At 41.1% G+C, this 19,882-nt stretch overlaps 1 protein-coding gene across 5 annotated transcripts in view; it reads left to right on the top strand.

Moving 5' to 3' along the window:
* LOC146004744 (uncharacterized) overlaps positions 1 to 19,882 on the top strand; it is a 632,500-nt gene that overhangs the window by 163,410 nt on the left and 449,208 nt on the right. For 3 of the 5 annotated variants that reach the window (XM_083143714.1, XM_083143712.1, XM_083143713.1), the window contains exon 2: positions 9,815 to 14,687. In XM_083143714.1, coding sequence (XP_082999840.1) covers positions 9,863 to 14,687 — 4,825 coding nt within the window. In that variant the 5' untranslated portion in view covers positions 9,815 to 9,862. Of the gene's footprint in view, positions 1 to 4,916; positions 4,987 to 9,814; positions 14,688 to 19,882 lie in introns of those variants that run through there. The other 2 variants (XM_083143715.1, XM_083143710.1) reach the window with 1 other exon arrangement.

Below are 19,882 nucleotides of genomic sequence, written 5' to 3'. Positions count from 1 at the left end.
CTGAATTTTCCCTCGTGATCTCGAAGCGTGAATTTTCCCTCGTGATCTCGAAGCGTGAATTTTCCCTCGTGATCTCGAATCCTGCATTTTCCCTCTTGATCTCGAAGCCTGAATTTTCCCTCCTGATCTCGAAGCCTGAAATTTCGCAAATCCACTGATCCATAATACTTATATGGATACGCCAGCCTTGACGAAGAGGTAGTGACGTTGAAGTGAATGAAATGATAAATACAATCATCATTAGTCTCTGGGTTGGATCTTAAGATCCACAAACCACTACACAAATAGATCTTTCCTAGACAGCTGGAATCCTAGAAACGTTAAACTCCTGCCTCTTCTATTTAATAGTAGGCGTGGAGGGGGGAACAAATTAACGGAGCAACTAAATAAAATATGTGTGGCGGTGACTCAACACACAAGGTGCAGAAGCCACGTCTCCCTTGTGCAACAGAGGTCTTTGCCCAAGGCGCGTACCTTGGCTAAGAATAATCAGCGAAGCATTGAATTTCGCTGGCGTCTTTCCAGAGGAACGTACTCGTCGGTCGGTCGTTCTTCTCACTCTGCTAGCAGTGCAGAATTCAAAGACGACAAAATATCTTCCCTGTATTGTTCAGTGAAATTGCACCATAATGAGATGATGCCAAGAGCAGAAATTTACTGTCACGTATGCAACTTTTCCGAAAGGTAAAGGGTGGTCCTTTGCTTTAAATGTGTCAAGGGAAATGTTAATGCTGTGCCCTGCTCGACTCCCAGCACCTCACCTACATGTTTGTTTTGCAAGAGGGACAATGTCAACAGTGATCATAATATGCCATTGTTGTTGTCTCGTCATTGTAACGTTGGAAAATACATAATGCTACATGCCATTTATAATTTAATAATCATTACGAAATGGTTACATAAACAAGTTTGAAACTTGCAGCTCTCTATTTTGATGACTATTGCAGTTCTTTGCTTGTTTTGTGTTTATGCACAGGAAGGCTAATCGGGAGTGGACCTTTATAATTATTTTTTTTAATTGTTTCATAAAATTAATAAGGAAAGGTTTCACTTTCACTAAGAAGAAATAAAATCGGTACCAGTTTCATAGATCGGAGACACATTAAAATCGCATATTTTGTGTTTCGCATGGTTCGTACTTACCAATTGTGTATTGCGGAACATAGTTCAAGGTGCCATTATGCTTTTTTACACGAAAACAAACGCAATTTTTCACATTCTGAGTGCTTTTTTTTATATTCCTTTCTTCGCTTCCGGAACACACAATATGGCGGCCACATCTTGACTCACGTTGTGGGTATGCAGTGTTTCCAACCTTCTTCACCGAAAAATACCTACTATCGTGTTCGTCACCGGTGGAAATTATACATGCACGGGTAGCTGACGGCCCGGGTAGCTATTATACATTCACGGATAGCCCCACGAACCATTTCCCATAAGGTTAGGTTAGGTTTGGTTACGTTAGGCAAGCATAGTAAAAAAAAGGGGGGGTTGAAACACTGACAGGGGCTTACGTCATCAAACGTACGCAGCATCCGGTTGTCGTAGGGCAAGCAAATGAAAGCAATGGCAATTATGCGTCGGTGAGATATTTCTCGTGAAAAATACATGATATATTCGAATATATTCCACGATGAGAGAAAATACCTCGACGAACGTTGTAAACCTTGGAGAAACTCATTTCCATAAGTAGTTTCTTGTGTAAAATTGAAGAAATGTGTCTCCGATGTATGAAACTGTTACCATAAAATCTAAATACACTAAGTAATAGAAAATTTTACTTAATGACAATCAAATAATGTCGAACGAACTGCTCCGTGGACAAAAATGATGTGTAAAGAAGCGAACTGGGACTACTAAGTGAGCGAGTCTAACATGACGTTTTGCTATGTACGTAAAGTTATGAATTACATTTGTTGAAATTGAAAAGTAGTGTTTGTGTGCGACGACGTTACCACTGCGCCATCGGGGAGACCCTCAGGGCACACAATATCGTATATTTTTCATGAATGTTTCTGATTTTTCGCACTCGAGGATGGCCTAGTTGTAGGCACATAGTGGTTCGGATCCCACTTTTATCTATAAATCCAGTACCGAGCCTATCTGTGCATAAGGTGGATTTCAAGCCCGTATCCAGATTTTTTTGAAGGGTGAGCAGATCCGAAAATGTAGAACAAAGAGAAGACCCGAAATGCGTTGGATTGATTTATATTATCCTATGTCGTTTTTCTTCCATTTTTGGCTAATCACGACGATGAAGATGAGTAATGTTAAGATGAAATTGATGAAGAAACATTCCCAAAGGACACCCATGCCCAGGCCGGGATTCAAAGGATTGCGTCGTAGCGCGTTGTGCTAACCACTCCGCCACGGTGGTCGGCGAAATGCTGTTGTGACCACCAATGTTATGGTAAATGAGCCAGCTGGAGTAATAGTTAATAATATCATTTCAGTTGCATTCAAAAAGTATTGAATACTTCAATTTACTTCTATTGCGCTAGAGCTAAGGGTAGAGGAAAAGGTCTAAATATGGCCCCACCTTTTTATGTTGTCATTTTCGGAGGAAAAAAATAATATATCAAGCACCTGCCTTGAAAATGCATATCTATGAAATATATACTTAAATGTAATACCATGCTAAAGGTTCCATTTTTTTTTATAAAAAAAGAAGCAATTTCCAAAAAATGATAAAATGATGTATTTCAAAATTGTGGTCTAAATATGGGCTACTAGTGGAAATATCACAAAAAGCAATTAAAATTTTAAAAAACAGTCATTTATCGCTAAAACATTATAAAATTCATATTTGTGAATAATCTGTTGTTTTGAAAATCACGCGGAATGGGAAAAATCGAAATTAAGAAAAACATCCAAATATTTGTTGAAAATGTGATCTCAACATTAGACCTCATGTCATAGCCCATATTTAGACCATCACGCTATTTTTCTTCTTCTGTTTATTTTCGCTCTCTGTGGTACATATTTCAGAAACAAATCATGGCATTATAAAAGCCCACATTTGTTTTATGTACCGCTAATATCATAACCTATAGAAAAAAGATGAGAATTCAGAAAACGCTGAATTAAAACATACCTGCAAAAAGTTTTCGGAGGTCGCAATTCTACAACAGCGTCCAAGGCCGAAACTAACCACCAATTTCTCTTGCGAATTGACGCCCCAACCTTTGTCCTTGACAGATAACCAGTTCCAATAGCCTCTGCCAGGCTGCAGCACCGGGGAGCGCTGATAACTCCAAAAACCCATATTTAAACCTTCGCCCATATTTAGACCTTCTCCTCTACGCAAAAGTATTCATTGTGCATACAACTCATCAGGGCCCATAGAATAAACTGAAAATCTATATGAAAATATTTCAGCATTTTAAATATTGATGTTTGAAACAGTCTAGTTATAAGGGCATATTTTTCAAATTATAGTGCATATTTTGTAAAATGTTAGGTCATAAGAGCATATTTTATTTTGCATATTTTGGTGATTTTTAGGTCATAAAGGTCCTAGCCCTAGTGATGACATGGATTAAAATAAAATCGTCATTTGGCAGATATCAACATCTGCTTCGTATCAACAGAATTGCGTCCCTTAAAACAAGACGTAGATTAAAAAAAGAATGAAAATGGTGATGGACAATTTGCCTAATATTTTCTTTGCTCTTGGCTGTACAATTGTATAGATTATTATGCTATGGTCCAAAGTAACGAAAAAAATCACCTCATCGTGGACCTCCTCCCCCCAATGGTTATAAAGAGGGAGCGGAAGTTGATGACCTAAAAAATATAGGTATATGACTTATAGAATGTTCTAAAAATGAGAAAAATGAAAAAAATGACCATTAAATTTGTTAGTTTCGGGTTAAAAATTTAAACGAAAAGGAAATGAAACAATCTCCTTATCTGATCTTAAATGTCAGTTTGCCTCAAACGGACACTGGTGGTTTCACCCGACACAACAAAGACTGTCACCAGTTCAGCATTTATTTTGCTCGTAAATTGCAATCCTGCGAGATATAGCCTATATTTCACCTTGGTGAATAGACTCAAGAATATTACCAAAAATGAAAGAAGTGACAAAATATGACGAAACAATACACCGAGTATTGCGAAAAATGCCGAAAATCGGGGGAAATGACCTAAAACCTGAAAATTTGCAAAAAATGCACTAAAATTACCTTTTTTTGGGTTCTAGACGAAGTGTAATATTGTGTATGTTTAATGGGCATCGTGTCCGAGATGTCAGAGAAAAGATGAGATTTCATCAACTTCCGCTCCCTAGTTAAAACTAAAATTATTTCTGGAGCCTACCTCTCACAACAAACAACCCAGTTATTTATGCAAGGACAAGATCTTGCACAATCTGATAAACTGTCGTTTTTTTCCCCCTTAGGATTTTATAGGTTGACATTATATTCCAGAGTTGGTGGGGGATGGCCCCCATGGCCCCTTCTCAGGATACGGGCCTGGTGGAGTACTTCCTCTAGCACAGTGGTTCAGATCCCACTTCAGTCTGTGGGTCCAGCTCATCTTTGTATACTCGGTGTCTTGTTCATTTCCTTCTTGAGGACAACAACAGTTTTTTGTGGAAGACAAATTTCGTTCCACGTGTTATATGTTGCATTGTTGTATAGGACCCCGTTACTGGCATGAGGGCGGTGGGGCGTAGCCACTGAAGAATTTTCCGAAGGAAATCAGTTGTGCTTCATGTGGGCACATCGTGTATAAATAGACAAGGCTGGCCGTGAAAGATATCACGGGGTGTGTGTGGCTGGCTGCGGTCTGAGGATATGACGCATGTGTGAGGATGTGTGTTGGAGTCAAGACGTGTGCTGCTTTTTATACGCGTCTTCCCCAGTTCGTAGGTTAAAGTAGTTTTTTCTCCACTGAGAAAGAGAGAGAGGGTGTGCATGTGTGTGTGCGTGGTGTTTAAGAATGAAAGAAGAAGAGGTGGGTCTCTTCCTGAAGAATTACAGGGTGAGTCGACCATTTTTTTTTTGTCTTGTGCTAATGCTTGGCTTATATGTGCGTGTGGTCCAACTCATCACCTGTTGTCATATTCCAGAAATCTGTCTGCCTGAAGTTGGTTGCTTAAACTGTTCCCCTTCCACTATTATTGTATAAATTGTAGTAATGCGCACATACTGGATACGGATTCAGTACAGTGGTTGAGGTAAAGTCATATTTGGATTGGCGCGTCGAATTCATAATTCTGTTTACTCAAAGCGCTTCGACGCCAGGAGTAATGGGTCCCTTCATCAATTACATCGTATCATCACTCATCCTCATATTCGCCATTAGCCAAAAGTAGCAGACAAGCGAAGTAAAATAGACCAAGTCAATCAATTCAAAATTCTCTTCGACACATGGTTCGTACCCTGCGTTAAACTGTAAGTCTTATGTTACAATCATTTGCTAGGGCCCGGGACTTTATGTTATAACATGGCTTCGGATCTATTATTGGGGTGAGATCTTTACATATGTGATGAAAATCAGCCGAAATAGACAAACTTGACAAAGCATATTTTGACATATTTCACCAATTTCGCGTTTTTACAACATATTTCTTCAATTTTGTTGTAATAAGACATATTTCTGTATAATTTCGTAATTCTCTCGCACATAATCGGTTATTTCATATTTTTTTCCTTCGTAGCTTTAGCACAACGGATAGTTCATATTGTCGATGGCAGGATATGGAAATTACGAAGGAAGAAGGTGCCGTCTTTTCTTAGTACAGAACAATATAATACCCCACTATTTTATCCCGCCGACAATTGATAGCCATGCAAACATTATTGAGGCAAAATGTTCTCTCTCATTGTTGCACGGGAAGTAAAGAAGTTTCGTTCTCATTTCTTTGCCTTTCTCGTTTTTCACAAAAATCAGTCAAAAGTGAAAATAACATTCGGTACATTACAGCCCCTACTCTACTCTATCGGGTATGGGAGAAATTCGAGAGTACTGTTGTTCATATTTTTGGCTTTACTGGGAATATTTCTGCATTTTTCTGACATATTTGTAATTTTTCATGACATATTTTCCAATTTATATGACATAATTACATACATATTTTACAGTTTTATAGGACATAAAGTCCCGGGCACTCATTACGCATGTTTCGATGTTCATTCATTTATCCATCCATTGTTCTCAGCCAGACTTTCCGATCTTTCGCTTTATGCTTCATGTCAACATATGATCCATATGATATCTTCTTACCCGTATCCTTTGCCCGCTAACCATTTCTTCCAGTGCACCTTTTAGCAGGCAGTTCCTTCTTAGCCAGTGTCCTACCCAATTCCTTTGCCCTTTCTTGATCGCTCCAGCATTCCTCTTCTTTCACCAGCTCTTTCCAACAGTTTTATTTCTTTGTCCATTTCACGCACTCCTAGCCACATTTCTTTTCCTTACTTCTTCGTAGCGTTCAGGTTTCTGTGCCATTCAACGCTACACTCCACACAAAACACTTCATTAGGAACTTTCTAAGTCAAAATGGTAATGGACTTTAATTGGATACCTTTCATATTTATTTGATATAATCATTATTCATCCTTATCATCATGCTCTGGGATGAGCACGGAGAAATCGAGAAGTGTCCTTAAGATATAGCAACACAACATCAGTGCCAGAGATGAACGTCAAGTGACTCCCAAATTTATTATCGTACTGCGACAACTGATATTTTTATATTTGGAGTTTCAAAGCTAGCAGGTGAATTGTACATTTAAAAAGTTATTCTAAAATCTTCTTTTGACGGTATATGACCCAATATTATTACTCAGGAACAAATGATCGATACGCGAAATTTATTGTGGGGGTGTTTTCTTGTTTTTCGTCAGGCACACATAGAATTCTAAGGAAAAAACAGTGCTCATATAACACTATTTCTGACTTTATAGTAATTTATCGTTTTAATTTTTAACGTGAGGTAGTCATAATTTAGGACCCCCTCTCAATCCCGGAAAATTTATACGCCCGGATGTTGAACGCAATCTTTCTTAGATGAAATGACAACAAACATTCGTGTTATACGTAAAAACCAAAGTGCACTTTTTTTTGGCGAATGGTTGATTTTCCCCGTACAATAGAATTTTCCTTTGCTTGTTTTTCTTCTGGTTCCGCCAGATTTTCTGTAAGGAATCCTGCCAAGTCTGCTAATCACTGGTCGACACCTATTCGCTTTGCAAACCGTGTTGCGCGTGCTTTTATAGAGTCGCAGTATTGTGGCAGGATTAGTATGTTTAGTCTCTGAATAATCGACAGTTGATGTAATCCTAGCCATTAACAGTGGATCTGCTGCGATTTTTAGTCCCGAAAATAGGTCGCCAGACTTCGAGAGAAAGATGCTGAGCAGATGGCAAGGAGAGATTCCTGCGCGGATTTGTGAGGCTGGGAATTCGGTGTGATATACTGTCTCTTCTGTCACGTCTATTAAAGCCAGAGCTGTTTTCTATGATTTCGCTAAAGCATTTGTTGTTGTACCCTCTCTTCTTTCCGCATTCCCGAGTTTCAGTTGTTGACATATACTTTTCTTCTCATTTCCTTTCCCCCCATTATTTTGGGAGTTTTCATTTCATCAAGGAATGATTAATTGTTCCTAAAGGATAATTGATTCGGCAGGTTTAAGAAGGGAATAAGTCCAAAAAGTAAATTTGTGGGAAACCAAGAAAAACTGTATAAGTGGGAGAGTGTGCGTTCAAGAACAACAAAATTCTTACTGGAACGTGAGAACCCTGTGTAGGTATAGAGGAGTACGTGAAAAACAATGTGCATGTAACCAGAACTTGTATAAAATGTAAAAACGTTGGTGGATTTATTTCCTTCTTAAAACGTATGAAGTTTTTGCTGGGGAAAAAACGGAAATAAAGTGTACAATGGAATGAATAATACAAAATAATGCCCAAATTTTGGGAATTGAAGGCAAGTCAAGCAACAAACAGTCATTCATCCACCGACTGATCTTGATCGTAGTGAAATGTTGTTGGCCAAGTTACCATGACGTCGTAGAAAGCTTTTTGTCGTCTAGAATGTAGGGGATGATTTTCCTAACATCATTCACTTTTTTTCGTTGATTGGTAATGTGGCATTGTAATAGGTCCGGGATCCATTTCCTTCTTACACCTTACGTTCATTTCAGGGTTCTATATCTTCCTCTAGGGACGGCTTTTTATATTTTTCTTCACACTCATGTAGAGCGACGCTTTCCGATGATGTCTAGTACAAAAGGTCGGTCATTTTGCAATTTTTTGGTCTTCATTCCCTTCTTAAACCTGCCGATTCAATTGTCTTGAAGATGCATTTGTCCTCACTTTATTTCTTGTGAACAATTTGATTCAGTTATGTTCTTTACAATGAATGAAATGTATTCCATCAAAGTTCATATTTTTCTTGTTAACAGTAACGTGTACAGTCTCCGACAAAAAATGGGACACCTAGATCCTGAAATACTCGCTACCCTGTAAGACGTTTTGTGTGTTGCCTAACTCTACGGCGGTGGTAGAAGCTTCCATTGAAAATTTGCTATTAAAATCCACTTATCGCCGTATAGCTAGGCAACACACATAACTCCTTGCAGAGAAGAGAGTATTTCAGAATCTAGGTGTCCTAATTGTATTGCCACTGACTGAACAGTCACAGACACTTCTGGGTTGTAATACATAATTCCACTCAATGACAGTGGGTTTCTTACAGGCCAGAAGTGTCTATGTCCGTGACTGTACATTTATTCTTGAACTTGATGTGTCTTGGTAATAAATTGTTGTGTTCATGTTTCATTCTAAGCAAACAAATTTATTAATGCGTTGCTTTGCCTTCAGCTATGTGATGTAAGTAGAGATCGGTTGCGGTAGCCAATGGCGGCCCTCCGGCAGGAGGCGCCAGTTGCCTCCATTCGCGGAGGAAAGCGTCAGTTGGTTTCTGGCTTCCGAAGGGAGAGGTTCTGCTGCTCCGGGGTCCCCCAGTTTGTTTTCTGTTGCAAACTCGAACCTTAATGATAAAGCATTTGCAAAATTTTATTTTTTTTGTTTGATATATTCTTGTATTTCGAAAACTTATATCCGTGTATGTATCATCCTCTGTTCGCCTTGAAGAAATATTGGTGTAGCTGCAGAAAACAAACGTTATTCTCGTTGTCACACTTTTCTCTAGTTCGTAGTCTATTAAAAACTGTTGATTTCAGTAATGACTAAAAGTCAACTCTTTTCGAAATCATATTACAAAAATGCAAGAATAAAAGTTTATGTGGACGTCACTGTTCTTCAGGCATGTATAAACGGACCTATTGTTTGTTAATCCCGAATAACAGAATAGCTAATCTAAACTGAAATAATTTGGTGTGAAATGCATACTTAGGCAAAATTATGCCCAACAGATGTCCGTAAATTTCTTGTACTAGTTACAAATTTATAATAGAGCCTGGAAGCAATATTTTGGATCGAACTGCAGCTTTCCGCAAATGTATAATAGACAAATTGTCCAATACTTTTCTTTACATTTTCTGTTTCGGAGGAAAGAACTGAACTGATGCTGGAACAGAGGTGTTCTGTTTCGATGGCTCTTTTATTTCAATGAAGCATAGAGAATGAACCTGTTGATGGACAGTTTGCCTACCCCTACATTTGTCCCTGATTATACAATGTAAATTCCTATTTTTAAAATTTTAAAAAACTTCAAGAATAATATAAATTTGTATATATATATATATATGCTGTATACATTGTTATGTTAATTACTTTTATATATTTGTGGAAAGTATTTTACTACCGTAAATACTTACGTTTCTCTTCTTTTTCTGTCTTTTCAGACCGTGAGCACTGGACCACGGGCAAGGCTCTTGGCTGCGGAGAGGAGTATGGAAAGGACTGGTCCATCCTCCTCCCAGGGCAGCCTCGAAGATAAAAGACACTTTGCAGTTGGACATGCCGATGCTTTCAAGGATGAATGTGTTCCGCAGTCGATGTACGAGAAACATAGCAACATTCCTCGTGGCCGGGAGTTAGGCTACAGCCCGTATCCACCTCCAGCAGCAAGAACCCGTAGAACTTCAGTTCCCGTCGATAACAACGGAAACATCCCTAAGCGCGAGTTCAGCAATACAGTGACTGCGTACGTTAACGCAGACGCTGACAATAAACATGAAAAGAAGGAGCAGAAGAAGAAAGAGAGGAAATGGTCCCTCGGCGGTTTTTTCCGTCGTCGGAAGAAAGAAGAAAGCGAATCGTACAGCAGCTCGGAGGGTGAAGATCCGCCACCTCGCAAGGGGTTTCTGGCGCGGAGACGTTCCAGGAGGGAGAAAAGAAAGCAGCGGGCCGCCGCTGCTTCTACGCAAGGCAAGAGTGCCCGTTCTGAGAAAAGTGTGAGCTCCATAGAATTGAGTCCGTCTCAGCTACCATCAAGCGATGTCAACTACATGATGACTTCGGACGGAACGAGGCTGGTAGAGACTGGGAACAGAATTGCCAAAGATCCGAGCAACGACGATGGTGGTCAAGCTACAAACGACGGCGGTGTCGGTTGTGCTGGGTGTGTTGGGCTGAGCGGGCGCGGTTACCGAGCGTCAAGACACAAACCAAGTAGAAGTAACAGCAGGGACTCCCTAAGCGGGAGCATGGATAGGTTGTCCAGATCGAGCCGCGAGTCATTACTCGAGAAGCATAAGCGCGACTCCAGTCTGTCGAGCCATAGGGGAGGCAGCAGTGGGTCTATAGACGGCGGGCAGAGTCTTAGTCGTCGGGAACGGCGCGAAATGCTCAAAGCAAGGGTGGAAGCACTTCGGGACCGCCTTAAAGATTCCAGCTCTGAGGAGGATGGTTCGGCTAGCATGGGTTCGCCATCTTTGAATCGTTTCAGAAGCGACGACAGTCTGCAGCGGGAAGGTTCCTTCAACAGAAGATCCCGAACAGCTCGTACTGAAAGATACATAAAGCGACTATCGAGGGAAGAGGAAAGCTTGAGAAAGGAAGCAGGTGCGGAGAAGCATAGAGCAAAGGATTTCCATGTTAATCGGGTGTATAGTAACGACGACATCCGAAAACTGAGAGGTGACCTCAAGAAGGAAGGTTGCGGGAAGGCACCTGGACGGTGGGCAGCGACTGTTGTTTACCAAGAGTCGAGTGACTTTGAAACTATGTTTATGGCTAAGACCCCTTCCGCTACCCCTAGCCCTGTGCAGAGTCCACGAGCTCGACCGAAAAACCCGATTCACTCTCAGTACCCTGCGGCTGCTTCAACGTTCCCTCCAAGTCATCACCATCATCATTATCACCATGTTGAAAACCAGGACCACCCTCAGATGCTTCCAGTCTGTATGCCTGTTGACAATCACCCTGTTCAACAACCTTACTACTGCCCTACCGAAGAAGACGGAAGAAAGATTAATTACATGGCGTTTCGAGGTAGCACTGACTGTCCAACATATAAGGGTTCGTTTGAAGGTGTGAATGAACGAGATTATTTCGGACAAAGAAATATTTCGTACGAAAATATCAATCATGCTATTAACAAGAATGGTCTTCCTACTGTACACGATATGGAATTTTCAAACGACTTCCCTCAGAACCAGGTTTACCGCACTAGTACAGAGAGTCCAAGCAAAGGGAGTCCATCTCGCATGAAACAGACTCCTCCGCCCCCACCGCCACGTGACCCACAACGTAGGCTTACACTGGCGCCGTCGCAGGATACCAGGCCGTTATCATATTCCTTCGAGAATGGCTGCCAAGATAGACCATGTGATGATTACCAGGCGCAAGTCACTTCGGAGAGGAGTTCAAGTGTAGCATCTCTATCACATTTTCCATCTCCAAATATTGTCGGTTTACATCAGCCAGCAGAATTTGCTCAGCAGCGGTCAGGATCCGATCATCAGTTAAGCCAAACGGACCAGATGTCACGTCTGCAATATTTTCCTAGTCACCATACCTCCGAAGCCAAAGAACTTCCGCCTTCCATGAACGCTTGGCATTCTCAAAGTTATAAGTACATGCCTCCCATTCAAAGACCTTACAGTTCGTCTCCTAGACAGTGCCACTTTCAGTATTTCGCTGATCAGCTTCCACGAAGCAGGAAACCTATACATATACAGTGCAGTGATAATTCCTACATGAGTGACTCGCAAGTAAGTTGTAAGCCACCTTATCGTAGATCAACGTCAATGATTGGTGCCCCTGAATTCTGGAGGAACAGAGAACAAGATGCAGCCAAACAAAAGACTATCGGCATATCACCGAAGGTGCATCTTTCGGTAAAGAGTGACCGCTCTCGCTCGAACAGTCCACGACCTAAGGAAGAAGGGGTGCCTGTATCGACTCAGGAGAATGCTCGCAGAACTGCCAGGCTTCATCTTCCTCCACTTTCCATTCCCTTAAGATCAACGGATTCTTTAAGCTCTCTAAGTGGACAGTCCGACGTCTCTAGTCCTCTTGTGCACAAGCAAGACTCCTGTCAAGATCGAGACTCCGAATCCCCGTCAGGGGCAAAAGGAAATGACAGTTTGCGACGGAGGGATAGCGCCTCGGCGAGACCGCTGTCGATGGTTCTTGAGAAAAGCGAGTCAGGAGAACAGGTATCGACGGCAGGTGACGATCGGGAATCGTCTGTTACGAACGATAAGGAAGGTGAGAGATGTGGTACACCGGGAAACCGTAAGAGCATGCCTCCTCTTCCTCCGACACGGCGCTATTCCAGACAGAGCTCGACGTCCAGTCTGGAAGCTGCGGACTGCACGGAAGAAGCACCACCGAAACAAAAGTCGAGCAACCTGGAAGATGCGCTGAAGGAACTTGAAGCTATATACCAAAGTTTGCGCCTCGGAGACGAGGACCTTCTAGACCGAGCAGAACGTCGAGACTTGCCGACAGCCCACCAGCTGTCTGCCGGAGAAAGGTTCAGTGCATTTGAATTCAACCCGTCAGTGGCACACATCTCGAGAGGAGCGGAGTCGGATTCCGGCTACAACTATGGCCCCTATCGAGGTTCCTTTGAGTCTCTTTTGAACGTCGGGGATCCTCCACGGCACCGTGCGCCTCCACAGAGAAGATCAGGGATTCCCGATAAGCTGATGGACGACATGGCGTACCGTCGGTTCCGCCCTAAGGAACGAAATGCTCAAGACGCTCGCTCCGTGCTCTCTCAATCCGGCAGCTACCTTCTAGTCTCCCCTGCGCTGTCGCCTGCCCCATGTGGAGACGTCTCGAGCCATGCGAGAATAGGTCCACTCACTCAAGAACCGGATATAACCTATGACGACGTGACGTATCGAAATATTCGACACGCAAACTCGATTAAAATAATCGACCCGCAACCTCCGTTTGGAATACCTCTGGGTCCAATAACGCAAGCATCTAATAGCGATTACTTACATGCTACCCCAACGGACAGGTACCGGCCTACCTTCAAACCAAGAAAAACTCCGGACGTAGTGAAAGACGACCTGGCATTTCGAAACCTGAGAAAAGACCAAAAGGATACCTCCGCGGATGGAGTCCAAAACACGATGGATGATCTTCACAGCTTTCTCCGCAACAGTGCTGACCAAGGGGGTAACAAGGGTAACACGAGAAAGAAAAGAGCTGTTCGCTCATTGTCTGCTAACATCGCAAGTCTGATTCAGAAGCAGCCCACGACGACAACGTCTTTTGAAGAGTACGAGAAGGCACAGTCTCTATCGGATCTACCCGAAGCGCTTCACGTCGCCCAGCAGATCCTTGAAGGTAAAGAGGTGACCGAGAGCAATAGCGGTGGTGTCAAGCTGAGGAATGCCACTCCGAGAACCGTGAAGCACCGTAACGAGATGCGGAGAATAGAAAACAGAAACAGCGCCATAAATACCACCGCGGTTCATCCCGACGTGGCTGCATTACGAGATCTCCACAGCGAACCGGAGAGCCCCACCGTAACACCCAGAGCTTCACGATACAATCCCAGTTGGGTGGAAAGAGCACATCTACTAGACCATTTAAACTTTCGAGATATAGGCAACTGCAACAGCACCAGTACCGAAACCTTGACGGACAGTCGAGCGAACCTTCGCGAAGGATCGCAGCGTCCTTGCAGCGGGAACTGGCAGTTACGGGTTCGAGTCGGAGGCGTCGAGGCCGACAGGAGGTCGACGAGTAGGGATCCTGAGGAACTGTCGTACACGGAAGGTGGGTTCGCCTCAAGACCTCAGCCTCCGGTAACCCCGGATAGGAAAGTGTTCCGGCCGCTGGAAAACATTCTGCAAACAAAACCACCGGCACCGCCACCGTACAGATCCCCACCGCCACCACCACAGCAACAAATCGCTCTGTCCTTTACGAACTTGGACCACGAGGTGCCCGACGTGACTCCTTTGGACGAAACCAAACTCGAGGAGCTTCTCACGGCTCTAGCAGAGGAAGCACACGCGACCAGCGAGAAACTCGGTCGCGAGCTGGAGGAGCTGCGTGGCGACACCGAACCTGTCGACGAACCAGACTTGAACAGGAGCTCCGAGATCGAACCGGAAATAGTCGAGATCTTCAAGTCGGCCAACTTGAATGTAGTCGAACACCAGCCGATCGAAACCAACCCGGACGATAAGGACGCAAGTGCGAAGTGTGACGTGCAGTGCGAAAACAGTGCCAAGGAGGAGTGTGCTTCCCCTACGAAAGAGGACAAAGTGCCAGTGCCAGTGCAGGAGAAGCGGCTCAGCCAAGGTGAGGCAGAGACACGTCCCTGGTACCACGGCCGTGGCGTGTTGGTTGCATGCTACTGCATTGCATGCACGCACCAGCTAGCAGGATTGGACTTCCTCACAGTACTCGGCATTGTGCTAGCTATGATTTCCCTCTTAACAGCTCTGATTGTTTGACCACCGTAGCAGACTTTTTTATTTTCCTGTTTTTGTTTTGTGCACCGTATTTCTCTCACTGTGTCGATTGTATTCATATTAGACTTTTTTGGTAGCACCTTCTCTGCCTTAACACATTTGGTTGTAGCCGTAATGTAGCAAAATATAGTAGTTGCACTTTTGTTTTTTGGTTCTGCCAGGTATCTGCAAAGCTTTCTTGGTCGCGTACAGTAATTAGCCATTCTACTTGTACAAAAGCGTTTTGGTCTAGATCAAGGTGGTGTGTTGTGGCGTCTGGTGTATGGAGGTTAGTTTTGTTACATTGCTTGCACTTTTTTTAAAAAAAATTAAAGCAAATGTTGGTTCTTATTCGATTTAGCATATGCATTTATTATTGATTTACATTTACTTAAGTAATACCGCAATTATTGTGAAGCTGTAGCTACCATTACTCATAATCCGTCGTGGTAATTTCAGAGTAGGTAATTGTAATCAAATCTTCTATTACAGTATTCGCCATACTTGTTTTCAGTGAAATTACGTATCTACCACACTATGCATTGGGGGCATTCGAGCGTTACGTGTGTGGAATTTTACACACCAATGTAAGGTTCTACACATGAGATTGAATTAAAATATTCATAATGAACGGATTTCATAGAATTATGAAGTACTTTGTGGTGTCTGCTAACAAATGAAAAAAAAAAACTTGTACTATGGCATAGGTTGAATGCATGAAAAGCATTAACAAAAGTGCGTTACGTGTGTGACGCTTTAAAAATGTAGTAAGTTTTGAGTTCATTTGTCTGTAAAGCATACAGGCTGCAGATGCTGGTAACTTTTATTGCTGAAATGTGCAAATTATATGCATTCACAAACATCTAAACCTTAATGCATTTATAAACAATAATAATTTGCATGTTAATTCAATTTGATATTTACATGCAGTAGGACGAGGACCCCTTGGAAGATACACATACCTGATGTGTGTATTCTGTTGCTACAAAAGAGATAAGTTCACCTCATCCATTCTGAGTTTTTAATCACGAGAAAGTACTGTGGGATATGAGTGCGAACATGCGAACGGGGTGAAAGCAACACGATAGAGGAATTTATTTCATAATTTTTATTCTTCTTGGACACTATTCTTCTGTATTGTCAGCTTAAGTGGAATAAAGTATAGAGAATTGAATAACCATCATGACGTGGTTATTGGAGATAGTTCTGGTAGTATTTGGGAATTATTATTAATGAAAATTTAGTAAATGATTTTTTGAGAATTGCAGTCTATGCCACCCATTTTAGGTACAAGTATATTTATACAATGTACCCAACGATTACAAGTATGACACATTTTAAGAGATTAGATATAAGGTAAGCTTGCAAGAGTCAAATCCAAAATTGTGACATTTTAATTTGAAGTGAATTTTGAAGCGTGTCGCCAATGTTAAACCAAGATGGCGCATACATAACGAGTCTATGGCAGTAGACATTGAATAATAGATCATCATGTACAAGAAGGTTCCAAGGTAACTAGTAGTTAACAGCATCCCTTTCAAGTAGGTTGCCCTGTATTCTATTTCCAGTGGTAATTCAAAATCTCTGTCGCGAATTCACTTTCTGAAAAGGGTTATTTAACATTTCAAGTAAATGTATCCATGTCTTGCATGGATTATGGCGCTAGGAGTCAATGCACTTGACCTCAAGCAACTCGTCAGAAATCTGTCTAGCACATCTTGGTCCTCAAAGAGCCATCCTGTCGGAATATACAACTTTACAGCACGAACACTTTTTCTTTGCAGTCTTTAGCCTAATTTACAAACAGCAATATTTTGCAAATAAAGGGTTGTGAGACTATTCATGTAAATTAATCACGATGACATAATTTCACGTCCAAATGTCAAAGAGCACTGTCTAGATAAACGAATTTAAATTGTGAAAAATTGAATTATCCAAATGAACAAGTCTGGATTCAGATACACAGGTTATCTGTACGAATCCTGGTGGTGTATATCTGGATCAACAGAAAACCATATGGCAGATAATTGGGAATATCCACATCAAGATAATTTTAGGGAGAAGTTAATGGAATTATCCAAAACAGATAAACAGATAGAAATGAAAGTGATAGGACACCCCATGGTCCTTTATAGTTTGCTGTGGATTTGTATACGGTTCACAGAATTGCCGCCTCTGACGGGAATAAACAGCATATGTATCCAGTTAACGTACTGGTTACTGCGTTGTTCTTCCTCCCAGCGGCCCATCAAACGTGACCGTTGCCCATGCACCTATGACCTCGAACTGTTGCTTATGTCGCAACACGAAGCAGAAAATGGCTTGGGTGGGGCTGAAGGAACGGACCAAGATACTCACGAACACGATACCTTGTTTACTCGGCACATTCCTATTTCTAGGGCAGAACTGCGTTTTCTCTTCCGTCAGTGGAAGCTTGAACGTTTGTTCTGGACATGTTTTCCATTAATTTTCTGTGTTTTAAAAGTACTAATATTGAAGTAAGCTCAGTGATGTGCACAGTCTATTGATGAGATTAAGGCTATCATATTTCTAGAGCGTAAAATTCAGATACCACGACAAATCTAAGGGTGTGTTGCGGGAATGAGGTCATAAGGGGGGAATAAAATGTTGTAATATCTTTATTTCCTTTTCTTGTCCTCCATTAGCAAAGCAGCTGCTCAACCCATCCACAATCTATGCAATAGACGCTATATACATGGGCGTATCCTGTGACCACCAGAAAACGAGTGGTGAAAAATCACATTTGATCATTGTGATTTTTACTTTGGAAAGGAAATTAAATGTAATTCCCTTTTCGAATAATTCAAAATATAGCTACAATTTCGAAATTTCCCTGGGAAAGCGCTGTTTGCCCCCATGGAAAAAAGTTTCGTTTTATCCCCCCGAAAAAAAGTCGGCACGCTTATGTATATACTCCTGTCCTGAAATATACCTCCAAGCACCACTTAATATATCAATAGAAGAGGATTGATTGGTGTTTTAAGTCCACTTTATGCACAGTAAGGCTAGTCGGGACTGGACCTACAGTTTAAAATGGGATCCGAACCACTATGTGCCTCCACCGGGTATCGAACCCGGGACTCCTTGATTTCAAGGCAAGGACGCTACCACCGCCATCGGGGAGGCCCAATGGCTTTTGTCTATTTGTAATACATTCTAAGTAAAAAATAAAGCAAATGTAGAGCTCAAATATTATTTAACAAACTATCAATTCTATTCAGTTTTTCCTTTCACATGTTTGAACTAACTGATTAGAATTAATTTAGTGAGTGGTCCCTACTTCAAAAAAGAAAGGACATGACTGTATGTGTAATAACACGCAAATCAAGAATATGCAACAAGTATTAAGTCTTGTAGTGGCGTGTGGTAGGATTAGAGTTGAAATATGGAAATTATTTGTAGTATTTCAACTATTACGTACGACAGGCATGTTTCACAATAAAATTCGTCAAGCAAGTGTCTGAATTGTAATCAGTTGCCCATTTTGCTACTTTGTGGCTGCTGTAGACAGTAAGTAGATTAATTGAACTACAAAGTTACTACCCCAAGCACGATTCAACAGTTAATGCTTTGCTTTCAGCCTGCTCTAAAGTTTCAGCCGAGTCGTATATGCTTATAAAGTTAACAATTCGTATATTATGCGTAGCACCGATATTATCCCACTTGAATCCCCTTCTAATGACAACTTGGTCAAATTACGTGGCCACAGAAAGCTTGAATTCCAATTAACTATGCTTATCGTTATATAGTTTGGAAATTTATAAAATGGATTGGAGAGGGGTGATATTATATCGAAGTCTATACCCATAACCTAAGCAACCAAACCTGTCCACAATTCATATAAAGGAATGTAACTAACCTATCTTATAATGCATCTATCATTTACAAGTATTATTATAATTAACTCAATATTAACCTTATTTATACATTCACAAATATCTTCGGAACAAAAGAGAATTACAAGTCGATATAATCTTAATTTTTCATATTTGCTTCCCTTATCTGCGTTATTTCTCTCATACTGGAGAATTGCATTGCGTTCTCCCAAGTCCCTTGATTCATATGTATGGTATGAGACAAGCAGCGGAATCGTCTTTATGTACTCTCAGTAGGAAAGCTGATTTGATATTTGGGCAAATTCCAAAGGGTTCAAGGCTTCTCATAACAGTAATGTTTGTCTTAGCAAGTATTTTGTATTGTTAATCTAAATGTTGTGACCGATGTTAGTTTTTTAAGAAAAATGCATTTTTTTTAGAGAAAAGAATCATTTTTCGCAAATCTTGCCCTTTGTATTTTTTTTTTCCATTTTCTGTTACGAGCATGGATATGACAAATTTTAAGTGTACTGCCAATTTTTGCTTTAAGGGTACTTGCTTGCACCATATTGTGCAGTAATTATTATGCATTTATAAACTAGAAATGAATATAGGTGCATATCAATGATTATATTTTTGATTGGGAAATCAGTTTCACAACAGAAAAAGTGCAAAATTTTGTGCCAAAGTTTTTTTTTTTTTTGTGTAAAAAGGATATGCTCAATATTGATTGTAAAATATAAGCTCAATATTGTATAGTTATATCATTGGGTGCTTTATTAATATTCGTGTAGCATTTATTGTTACGTGTGTTTATACGTGTAATTACATATATATATCTTGTTTACAGGTTTGGCATATGAGAATGAAATACTGCCTATAACTGTACCCTCATGAAAGAGCGGTGAATGTGATTGCATTTAATAAATGTAATTTTTTATGTCATAGATTTTTGTGTTGTTATTGTCTGTGGAATTAATTACAATACAAAAGTAGTTGTCGCGTCGATTTAATATACAAGTCGATTTAAGGTTTCAAAATTGTGGTTTGTGGTATTCAAATATTTTTGTGTTGATGGGGGAAAATTTCGCTTGTATTTGAACATGGTGAAAATGACTGAAGTGGATGGGTTGGATATCTTATTTGTTTAGACTTCTTCATCATTACCATGTTTCCTGAGCGGCGCAAGGTGTAGTGTGGTGCAAAT

Source organism: Lepisma saccharinum, chromosome 22 (genome assembly GCF_977018435.1).
Source record: "Lepisma saccharinum chromosome 22, izLepSacc3.1, whole genome shotgun sequence".
NCBI classification, from domain to species: Eukaryota; Metazoa; Arthropoda; class Insecta; order Zygentoma; family Lepismatidae; genus Lepisma; species Lepisma saccharinum.
The sequence above is the reverse complement of the archived record's forward strand: the minus strand, read 5'-3'. Positions and strand labels throughout refer to the sequence as shown.